This window comes from Sander vitreus, chromosome 17 (genome assembly GCF_031162955.1).
Source record: "Sander vitreus isolate 19-12246 chromosome 17, sanVit1, whole genome shotgun sequence".
NCBI classification, from domain to species: domain Eukaryota; kingdom Metazoa; phylum Chordata; class Actinopteri; order Perciformes; family Percidae; genus Sander; species Sander vitreus.
This window is the reverse complement of record NC_135871.1, coordinates 27,576,571-27,588,085: the sequence shown is the minus strand read 5'-3', so window position 1 is coordinate 27,588,085 and position 11,515 is coordinate 27,576,571. Positions and strand designations below refer to the sequence as shown.

The window sequence follows — 11,515 nt, the reverse complement described above, 5'->3', positions numbered from 1 at the left end:
CCACCGTGGTGTTGACTCAAATACATAAAGGTCCCATGGCATGAAAATGTCACTTTATGAGGTTTTTTAACATTAATATGAGTTCCCCCAGCCTGCCTTTGGTCCCCCAGTGGCTAGAAATGGTGATAGGTGTAAACCGAGCCCTGGGTATCCTGCTCTGCCTTTGAGAAAATGAAAGCTCAGATGGGCCGATCTGGAATCTCCTCCTTATGAGGTCATAAGGAGCAAGGTTACCTCCCCTTTCTCTGCTTTGCCCACCCAGAGAATTCGGCCAGTCCATGAGAAAGAGAGAGACATCATGGCTTGCAAACAAGCAAAGTGGCAGTTGGTCAAGGCCACACCCCCACCCTCCACCTTGCCCCCCCCCCTCTCCTCCGCAATAGCATTTAAAGCTACAGACACAGAATGGCACATACTAAGGAAAGCTCATTGTGGGACTGGCTCTAGTGGCTGTAATTCTGCACCAAGGCTGAATTTCGGGAAAGAGACTTCATATACAGTATTAGGGGACCACTAAGGCCTATATAAAAGAGACTTCAGATACAGTATTAGGGGACCACTAAGGCCTATATAAAAGAGACTTCAGATACAGTATTAGGGGACCACTAAGGCCTATATAAAAGAGACTTCAGATACAGTATTAGGGGACCACTAAGGCCTATATAAAAGAGACTTCAGATACAGTATTAGGGGGACCACTAAGGTCTATATAAAAGAGACTTCAGATACAGTATTAGGGGGACCACTAAGGTCTATATAAAAGAGACTTCAGATACAGTATTAGGGGGACCACTAAGGTCTATATAAGAGAGACTTCAGATACAGTATTAGGGGACCACTAAGGTCTATATAAAAGAGACTTCAGATACAGTATTAGGGGACCACTAAGGTCTATATAAAAGAGACTTCAGATACAGTATTAGGGGACCACTAAGGTCTATATAAAAGAGACTTCAGATACAGTATTAGGGGACCACTAAGGCTTATATAAAAGCATCCAAAAAGCAGCATGTCATGGGACCTTTTAAACAGACAGAGAGTGAAAGCATCAGAGATAAAGTCTGGATTTCCACAGGAACATTTTTGTACAATAAGAAACCACCTGAATGAGATGTCCTGCTCTGACCTTCTTTGCTATAACAAGTGCTCTGGGCATTTGGATTTCATTCCAGTAATGGAGAAAGATATGAAAATCCAGGTGCACATACATATGTAAGACATTTTGGAGATGGATGACGATATAAGACACCTCAGGGTGCAGTGAAATAAGTGAAATTGGTAAAAGTGATCTTTTATTTCTCCTTAATAATTTGAGTTTACAAAGAAATAACAAAAGCAGGCCTGTAGCTGCAGTTGAGAACACTAAGGCCTTAGCAATATCTTTTGGAATTTGCAGGGCTGCAGTTTACCTTCATATTACTTAATATTACATGGATAATATCTAAGTCGATAAATAATAATTTATAATAATAAATAAATTAAAATTGAAGTTTTGAAGTAACATTTAGACCATCATGGAATTCCATCCGTAAAATGGAATTTTGTGATTTTTTTGTAACTTCGATGGGTGGCTATTTTCTGCTATGGGACTTTGACTCGTGATCTCAGTAGCCTATTTCTATGAGCACAGGCTGAATTAGCAATACAACGGAAATCTTTGAGAATGAATGCAATGGAAAGTTAAAATATTCACCAAAATATCAAATTTAGAGATAAAACCCTGAAAGAAATCCCACGATTGTGACGAAAAAGACCTCAGATGGGTCCTGGGTTTACCGTGTGTGTGCTTTATCAGGCTCACTAAACCCTAAACCACACACGTTGCATAAATAAAGCCAGATTTGTGTCATATACCAGCTCTATAATGATTTCTTCAGGAATTCTGTCATTTATAGTCCCCTGTGTGTGTGTGTGTGTGTGTGTGTGTGTGTGTGTGTGTGTGTGTGTGTGTGTCAGTATAGCTCTCCATAAATGTGTCTATAAATAGGAACTACTACTGTAGGTTCAAGCTAGATATGGTGCAAATCAAAGGCAACCTATATTTATTTAGCTTTATATCTGTATTGTACTTATGGATATTGAACACAACTGATCATTTCCCGTGCACATGTAACATCAGCTTTGGGGCTTTTCTCTTTCAATATAAAAATGTTAAAAATACAAAATACTATTTTCTTATAAAAAGGCTCACCTTGGCCACCAATCGTCACTATATCTCCATCAATCTGTTTTTAGAGTTTTACTCAGATCTTTATCTTGGCATAACGTTCTTCACATCATAGTGATAAAGAATGCAACAAGCTAACCAGAAAGAAAAACATTTTATTTTCTTTGAGTACACAACATTCAAGCCTCATCCAGTTAATTTAGCAACGTTTTTCTTTCTCCAAGTAAAAAATATGAAAAATATTTATACTATTGAAGACAGAGTGATTAAATGAGGAGTTTTATCAAAAATGGCAGCAATAAGCCAGCACTTATGAATATTCATGCATGATTATTGTTGCATATAACCCAGCAGACACATACACATACCATTCAAAATGTCAGTGTTCCCTGGAATCATTTGAGTCATTTTGGTTTTATGTCCATCAACATTTGGTTTAACTGCTGAACTTTGGCTCGATGGTGTTTTAAGCCCCCAATGTTGACTTCAAGGCACCTAACCCTAACCATTGCCTAATCCTAGTGCCTTCCAGGCAGCGCTGCCTGGAAGACGACAGTGGGGGCTTAAAGCACCAAACACCTGAACTTTGTGTGTTACTTTACCAACACATTAAATGTTATAATACTTTTTCCCAGATTGTGTGATGCTTGTGTCATTTTTTCATATGATGGACATGTTTATTTTTTGGAAAAGAAATATATTTTGTATGGACGTTTTGGGCAATTTAGTGCTAAAGTTGAAACACGGACACTCTTTGATTCACACACACACACACACACACACACACACACACACACACACACACACACACACACACACACGTGCCTTTTAACCCTTTCACCACGGCTGAACTTCTTTATCAGAGACAAACTTTCCGTGAGGGTCTGTGGCTCCGGGCGGCAGCAGGGCCAGGTAGACCGGAGTGATAGCGCCCTCCTCTGGTGACTTGGGGGCTTTCGGACCGGCCATGTCAGTGCGCACCCAGCCCGGACAGCAGGCGTTCAGCAAGATCTGTACAAAATAATAACAGGAGAAACAAAAAATGCATGTTAGCAATGAGGCTTCCACTGAAAACAAAACCACAAAACCATTAAACTGACGTTTCAGTGGATACAATCCTTCATTTGTTTCTGGGGACACTGTCCAACCTCCCCGTGTTACAACAAGGCGGTACCTTAAAAATACGCTTCAGCCTGCTGGGCAACCTCTTCCATTGGTGTTCCAATAGGCACGGAAATAACTCACTTCATCCTGCCACTACTGGTGCCTTAACTTCCTGACTTTGCTGAGCTTGACTGGAACATTGTCATTGTTACTAGTAATAATACTGTCACCACTTATATGTATTACCATTTGTTTGGGTTTTGGGTGTTAAGTTATAACTGCAATTACTACTCTGTCTTTATTTCCTTTGGCTTGTAGGAAATGTGTATGTAGGCTTACTCCTTTTTGTTAAAAGGAACACACCGACTTATTGGGACTTTGTCTTATTCACCGTATCCCCCAGAGTTAGATAAGTCCATATAGACCCTTCTCATCTCCGTGCGCGTTGTAGCTCTTTCCGACGGCTCCACCGGTAGCTTAGCCTAGCACGGATCCTGAAGGTAATTGGTTCCAACTAGCCTACTGCTCCCAATAAGTGACAAAATAACGCCAACATGTTCCTATTTACATGTTGTGATTTGTAGAGTCACAGCGTGTACAGATAACAAGGTCACATGAGACACAGCCATCTTCTAACCGTATATAAACTGGGAACCATATTCTCAGAAAAGCAAAGCATTTCTACGTGCTTCTCAGGTGCAAGCATATCACTCCGCCCAAGTAGCAGAGCTTCGCCTTTCTGAGAATATAGTTCCCAGTTTATATACGGTTAGAAGATGGCTGTGTCTCATGTGACCTTGTTATTTGTACACGCTGTGACTCTACAAATCACAACATGTAAATAGGAACATGTTGGCGTTATTTTGTCACTTATTGGGAGCAGTAGGCTAGTTGGAGCCGGTTACCTCCAGGATCTGTGCTAAGCTAGGCTAGCAGTGGGGGTGTCAGACAGAGTTACAACACGCACAGAGATGAGAAGGGTATGTATGGACTTATCTAACTCTGGGGGATACGGGGAATAAGACAAAGTCCCAATAAGTCGGCGTGTTCCTTTAACATGGTTTGGGGGGGGGGAAGTAGCGGGCCTGGGTAGGGATGGGGATGGGGGGTTAAAATGACATGGTTTTTTGTTACACCCTTGTGTTATTGCTTCTTTTATAAAAATGTAATGTAAAAACAAAGAAATTGTTCCCAAAAAAATAAAAACAAAAACACAAGGCCAAATTGCTTTACAGGAGACATAAAGGCATTCAATCACAAAGGAAACACAAGGCAATATACAAAATATGTTTTAAAAAGACACACATAGGAATTCAAATAATTAAAACAGAAGATTAAGGATGAAGATTAAATGGAATAAAACTGATTAAACAGTGGAATAAAGAAATACCTCGCAGCAATAGTCAATAAATAGTCTAAATTAAATCTGTGGCAAACAGAGGAGCCTTGAATTAAAAGAGCTGAGAGCTGAAGCAGTCTTTCTGGGAGTTTGCTAAGAAGTTTGTTCCAGATATGTCATACTGTATGTGGTGAATAAAAAATGAATGCTGCTTCGCCATGTTTAGCTAGTTTTGTGGGTAGCAGAAGGCAGCTCCAAGCAGATTATCACAACCCAGAGTTGTGATAAATGATACTCCCAATGATTTCATTGTTACAGGAAACCTCCTTAAAAGGTTTTGTAGATTGAGACGAGTAGGAAAAAGTAGCAGAAACAACAGCTGAGCAGAGAGCAACTGAGAAGAGCGTCTGCACCGTTACAGGATGTGAAATGCATTTAACATTATTAACATATTCCTACGTCGTTGAACAAGCTACACAAGAAGAGCTGGTTATGTTTGATTAAAAGATGGCATATTTGCATGATTACCCCGTCATTCGGTCTCTCCTTGGACAGACGACGAGCCAGGATCATGGACAGGGTCTAGAGACACTCACACACACACACACACACACACACACACACACACAGACACATTATGTATAATTAATGTCTCTATGAAAGGAAATATGGCATTAGAGAATAGGGCTGAACGATATGAGGAAAATATCTAATTGCGATTATTTTTGACTGATACTGCGATTGCGATATGATTCACGATATTGGAGGGAATGATCATTTTTGTATCGTTATTCTCATTTTCATTGAAAAATATTAAACTTAAGAAAATGTGAAAGGATTATAGTGTGATTTATGCCAGGATCTGTACCAACAAAGATGTTTTCTTTAGTCTGTAGGATACAGTTTGTAGGCCGGGACGTCTCTACAGCACCACAATACTTCATAATTCTGAATGGACACATTGTTTGCCTCTAACAAATATTGCACCCCCCACCCCCCGAATCGATACGATGCCCGACCCTACAGATGGGATGACTATAAAGCGGGAGACAGACTGATGGGTCATACCGTAAGTCCAGTCTTGGACGTTCCATACGCCGTTTCAGGCCAGCCGCCCTTCTGGATCTCGCCCTTCTTGGCCAGGTCAACAAATTGCTGCATCAGCCCCACCAGCTCCTCCTCTGTGATGTCCTCGCTGCGGAAACGCTGCTGGAGAGCCGCGCTGCACTTGTTCAAAGTGCGGGAGCCGACAAAGCTGGAGACGTTCACCACACGGCCTAAATTACACACACGCGCGCGCGCAAACACACATAATTGCAGTATTAATGTTGTCTATATTGCTCTTACACATTGCTCTTACTTACATATTATACATTGTTTATCCTTCTGTCGCTCATCAACCACACCCACACATACACATTTATAGTCAAGTGAAACAATTTAAAATATCAGAATATGGCCAGATATGGACAGAATAACTGTAAAATCAAGTGCAGTGCAATAACTACTACATCTTTAAAGCTTCAGTGTGTCATAGGTGTGTTGATTCAATTCTGGTAGTTTTAAAGGTGTAGTTTGTGTTCTTGTCGTACTGAATTGCATTGTAGCAAAAGAGTAAGGGGAAGCAGAATAAGTAAAAGAGTAAGGAACCTGTAGTCAAGTTAATAACGCTGCAAATACGCATACGGACACAAAGAGGGTAGGCCAAGGGTCTAGAGGGCCGGCTGCGTTTGACCCAAACTGTCATTATTCTTGTCTCCCCAGCTGGAAGCCCCGCCTCTCTCCCCTGTTGGCGCTCTGTGTCTTCCTGGTGTGTGAGCGGCACCGAGGAGAGTCCTCTGATTGGTTCCCCTACATCGACGCGCTGCCCACCACTTACACCTGCCCCGCCTATTTCACCGACGATGTCATGGCCGTTCTGCCGACCAGTGTGCGGAGACGGGCTTTAGAGCAGAGGGAGGCGGTGCGAGAACTCCACTCCTTTAATCAAGACTTTTTCAGGTGAGTCCCACACTGAAGCCATTTATTCAGTGTGTCTAAGGTTATGCTCTGATTAGAATAAGCAGGGCAGAGTTTACTTGCACATTGCGTGTTTTTGTAGCCCACTGACTCTTTGCATTTAGACGATAGCCTTCTATGATATTTGAATGCATGGATGTTTGAAACTGCTTACCAAACCTTTTGTGTGTTTGTCACCTAACTGCCTTTTTTTTGTTTCATTTTTTTCTGAATCAAAGTCACACAAACTTTTGAAACATACTGGAATGCTGAGAAAAACAACCTTTTTTTTTTTTGTTGCACTCTGAAGTAGGCTGTGCACTGAGCTGTTCATTAAGAAGGGCGGACAGTTAACTTGGTCCGGTTGAGTGTCCTTACCTCCAGCTTTAATGAGTGGCATGAAGTGAGTCAACATGTCTCTGGTGGCGAAGAAGTTGGTCTTGAGGGTCACCTCTGCCTGGACTGCAAATGGAGCCGTGTCTGCCTCTGAAGAGAGACGAGAGAGATAGATGATGTCACTGTGTCCTCCTTATCGACAGTCGCAGCTCCAAACGTCCGCAATAAAGTCATTTTATGCTATTTCTTGTCCGTCAATTTTGAATGAAAAATGGCAAGAATAAAAGCATGCTGGTAGTTCAAATATGTTCAAAAACATAACTATGTCATATATAAATAAATGCACTTATTGAGTGCACCACTGATGCTTTGCATTTAGAGTGCCTACTGAAATGCATCAAGTCAAGTGCTCCTTTTTCGGTGTTTCACTGCTCAGGCAACTAATGAAAGTTATTAAGTAGAGCTGAATCCTTTTTATTTGGCTTAATGCTTTAGTGGCATTACGAATATTGTTATTACTAAGCATATTCTTATTTTTCTTCCAATTTTTCTATTTAAAGAATAAAACATTTAATGTGAAAAGGGACAATTTGATTTAAAAAAAATTGTACATTTGAGGCAATATTTAAAGAGTACTATGTGGAAGCAGAGATTACTTACTCAAAAATATTTATATTATTCTCTAAAACTGAATAATAATTTGATGAATTGTAAAAAAAAAAAAAATTGTTAAATAATTGTTCAACCCTATTGCTAATACTCGTACTAATATTAAAAGTAATTATGGGTCAAATTACACTACAGTATGATTTGAATGCCAATACTGATATATAAGACTGAAGACTGATGCTGCTGGTGCTAATTTCATACCAGTATTCAGTTCGTTGGATTCATACGGTAGTTATAGTAACATATTTGAACATTATTGTGTGCATGGCCCCAGTGTGGTATCATTTAATATTGTAATTCTACCTTTGAATGCTATCCCGGCATTATTGACGAGGACGTCCACTCCTCCATACTTCTCTTTAAAGTAAGCAGCGGCGGCGGTGATGCTGTTTATGTCGTTGATGTCCAGCTGGTGAAACATGGCCTTCAGTCCGTCTGAGGCCAGAGACTTCACTGCGTCCTGACCACGGCCGCTGCAGAAGGAGCAAAACGTTTGAATCGATTTCCCACTTTATTCTCATGAGAATCAGATCTGTTGGCGACACCTCGAACCAATGAGCTCACAGGGCTTCGTGTGGGAAGTTCTAGCGATGGCCAACTGAAGCTGTACATATCTGTCTATATGGTTCATACTGATTATCCATATTGATTCTGGTTTTATTATAATATATTCTGTTAATACACTGCATATATCTACATTATTCTTACCACTATTAGAATGTTACTGCTACCACATTGCACATATCTGTACATGTTGTTCATACATTGTTCATATTACATAGCCATATTTATGCTGCTTTTATAAAAGGTAACTGCTAATACACTGCACATATTTATATTTAATTTATATTACTAAACCGCCTTCTGTAAACCAACTGTATACTACTGTCTACACTGCACTATTTTTATTGTCCTGCCTATGCACCACCTGTCTCTACCCGTCTATACTTTGTATATCACATTGCACTTTTCTGCTTTTTTGCACTTCTGGTTGGACGCAAACTGCATTTCGTTGTCTTTGTACTTTGTACTCCGCACAATGACAATAAAGTTGAATTGAATCTAATCTAATCTAAACTTGGTGAAGCGTTTTCTTTATTTTCCGAGCCCAGTAGATGGCGCTCTCTGTTCAAGAAACTTGAACTTGTATTTATTTATATAGGACCTTTCATGCAAGCATGCAGCCCGAGGGGCTTTACACAACAACATTACAAAATCACAAAATGAAAACACGACGGGAAAAAAAAAGCAAGACTAAAAATTACAACAATAAGACAAAATGTTAAAACCAGCAGAATAAAATGAACACCAGGGTTAAAAAAAAATAAAAAATGATTAACACTTAACACACATAAAATTACTCCTAATTACAAAGTGTGAAAGTACACTGAACTCCCATTCCGTGAGCCTTTTTCTTTAAACCAAGAGCGCCATCTAGCTGGGTCAACGACCACAAGTACTGGTTCATAAAGCTTCATTTGGACACCAATAAGACATTTCTCCTTTTCCAAAAAAAAAAACAATAAATCCCCACAACACTATGTTTAATGATGTCAGGAAAAGTCAAGAGGAAAAAAAAAAAAAAAAGATAAAACAAAGAGAATGTGTTGAGGTCCGGGTGTGAGCAGCTGTCTGCTACCTACACATCTCTGGCGGTCAGGTAAACGTCTCCTTTGTACTCTTTGCAGAGAGCTCGGACGATGGCCAGCCCGATGCCCTTGTTGCTGCCCGTTACAATGGCCACCTTGGTAGACATGTCTGTACACAGAGAGACATCAGGGTGTGAGCTTGCATATTAAATATGGTATCATTAATCATTAACTGTAGGGAAACAAACTATCAGCACTAGCCTCACATTAAAAACACACACACACACACACACACACACACACACACACACACACACACACACACACACACACCTGAGAAGCCAACTCAATTATGTATATAAGATAAGAGAGCGCATCTGAGTCTCGCCCACAACGGAGGGGAAAACAAACAATTCATTGCTCTCTGTTGACTTTGCCCCCTTGTCAATTCTGCTAGCAAACAACAGAAAAATGCCTAAAAAGCTGCTGTGTGGTTGGATGCACTACCAACAGGGTAAAGAACCCATAACTAAGTTTACATGTTACATGTGCACTGACATCTGTCATCAGACATGTCAGTTTTAGGCTGCCTATATTTCTGTAAGTTATAAGCTAATGCATTTTGACAGTAGGCAAACTTATATGCTTACGTGCTATGGTGGAATGTGGATAAATTATGAAAGCCATGCAAAATTATGTTTGCAAGTGCCTTAACACTTAGCTAACTAACTTAACGTCTCCTCTCTGGTAGACATATGTTGCTAAAATAATCATTTGACATGCTTAAATGTAAAGTTTTGCTAGCTACAGGCATTTTGTTAGCGTTTCTGCCCTTGGTTGCAAATTGTGGCCCTGATTGTTTTCCCCTGGTATGACTCTAGTCTACAATATTTGTAGCTCTATCTACCATGTAGGAGGAGATTGAGAAGAGATGAGATTTGCTGAGTCATGGTGACAATTTCAGAGAGAGAAAGAAAGAGAGAGAGAGAAAGAGAGAGAGAGAAAGAGAAAGAAAGAAAGAGAGAGAGAGAGAGAGAGAGAGATGTGAGAATGGTTATTTAAAATTGTCTATAATCTATTGTTACTGGAATTAAGAAAGAATTTGTTGCTAATATAATCATTTGACATGCTGAAATCTAATGTTTTTGCTAGCTACAAGCATTTTGGTTGCATATTTTGGCCCAGATTGTCTGTCTCCCCCCCCCCCGGGTATGACACGTTGCGCTCAGTCTCAGCCATGTATGAGGAGATTGAAAAGAAAGATACGATTTGCTGAGTCATGGTGACAATTTCAGAGAGCGAGAGAGAGAGAGAGAGAGAGAGAGAGAGAGAGAGAGAGAGAGAGAGAGAGAGAGAGAGAGAAAGAAAGAAAGAAAGAAAGAACTGTGAGAACGGTTCTTAAAAGTGTCTAATCTAGAACTAAAAAAGAATGATTGGGAAACTAGCTGATCATAAAAACAGACCCTTTTTACTGATATAAGACATTAAAAGTGGGAATTTAGACTGTGAACGTTTGCACATTCCTGCACAAAACTAAACAGCTCTTAATTTTAAAACAGATATAGGCATGTTGTACACATTTTTATAGTATTTTACATATTCTTATTGTATTTTCCTGACTTTTGCAGTACTTTTTTTCGCTCTGCTATGTTATGCACCAAACACGTAGGGAAATGCTTTGTGTGTGAAAACCTACTTGGCAATAAACCTGATTTTGTCTATGTATGATAATGCAATATAATTTAAAAACTTTAAATCGTCAAATGAGAGGGTCAAACAGCAACAATATATCCGGTTTCCACTTAGAAATTTAAACAAAAATCCCCAAAGTGCGCAGTCATGCCATCAGAGGGTGACAGTTATGACGAGCCCTGATTCAAATGCTAACTGTTTATTCAAGTATGTATGCAATATGACCAACTAGCAACTAGGGTGTGAAACTAACCTTAAAACTCGCAATGCATGTGTTAGGGAATATCAAGAGTTAACCTGCCTTACATTAAATACCTATACATTTCAGCTTTTAAGAGAGGACCTTTCGCCTAATTTCAGTCCATTGTTTCTGCGTTACATAACGCTGAATGGCCATAAGCAGTAGCTAGTAGAATACCCCGTTTTCAAACGAATGCAGATGCTAAAATACAAACTGTTCTGTTAGCACGTTGCTAACTAGGTATGGGGAAAGAAGTGTTCTTACTTTAAGCTGGTCTTGTAGAGTTGAGTAAACCTGCGACGGTGAAGCTGCAGAGAAAAGTGGGAGTGTTGTGCAGAAAACTGGGACACAAAAAAAGGGAGGAAAGCTGAAGGTTTGTC

General features: G+C 39.9%; 1 protein-coding gene across 1 annotated transcript; it reads right to left on the bottom strand.

Moving 5' to 3' along the window:
- Positions 1–2,302: 2,302 nt before the first annotated feature.
- cbr1 (carbonyl reductase 1) lies at positions 2,303–11,510 on the bottom strand. Its single transcript, XM_078272339.1, has 7 exons — positions 11,400–11,510; positions 9,257–9,371; positions 7,917–8,086; positions 6,987–7,094; positions 5,679–5,887; positions 5,139–5,192; positions 2,303–3,178 (listed from the first exon to the last, which is right to left on the bottom strand). The coding sequence occupies exons 2-7, from the start codon at positions 9,367–9,369 to the stop codon at positions 3,005–3,007; spliced, it is 828 nt and encodes a 275-aa protein (XP_078128465.1). The 5' UTR covers positions 9,370–9,371; positions 11,400–11,510; the 3' UTR covers positions 2,303–3,004.
- Positions 11,511–11,515: the final 5 nt, after the last annotated feature.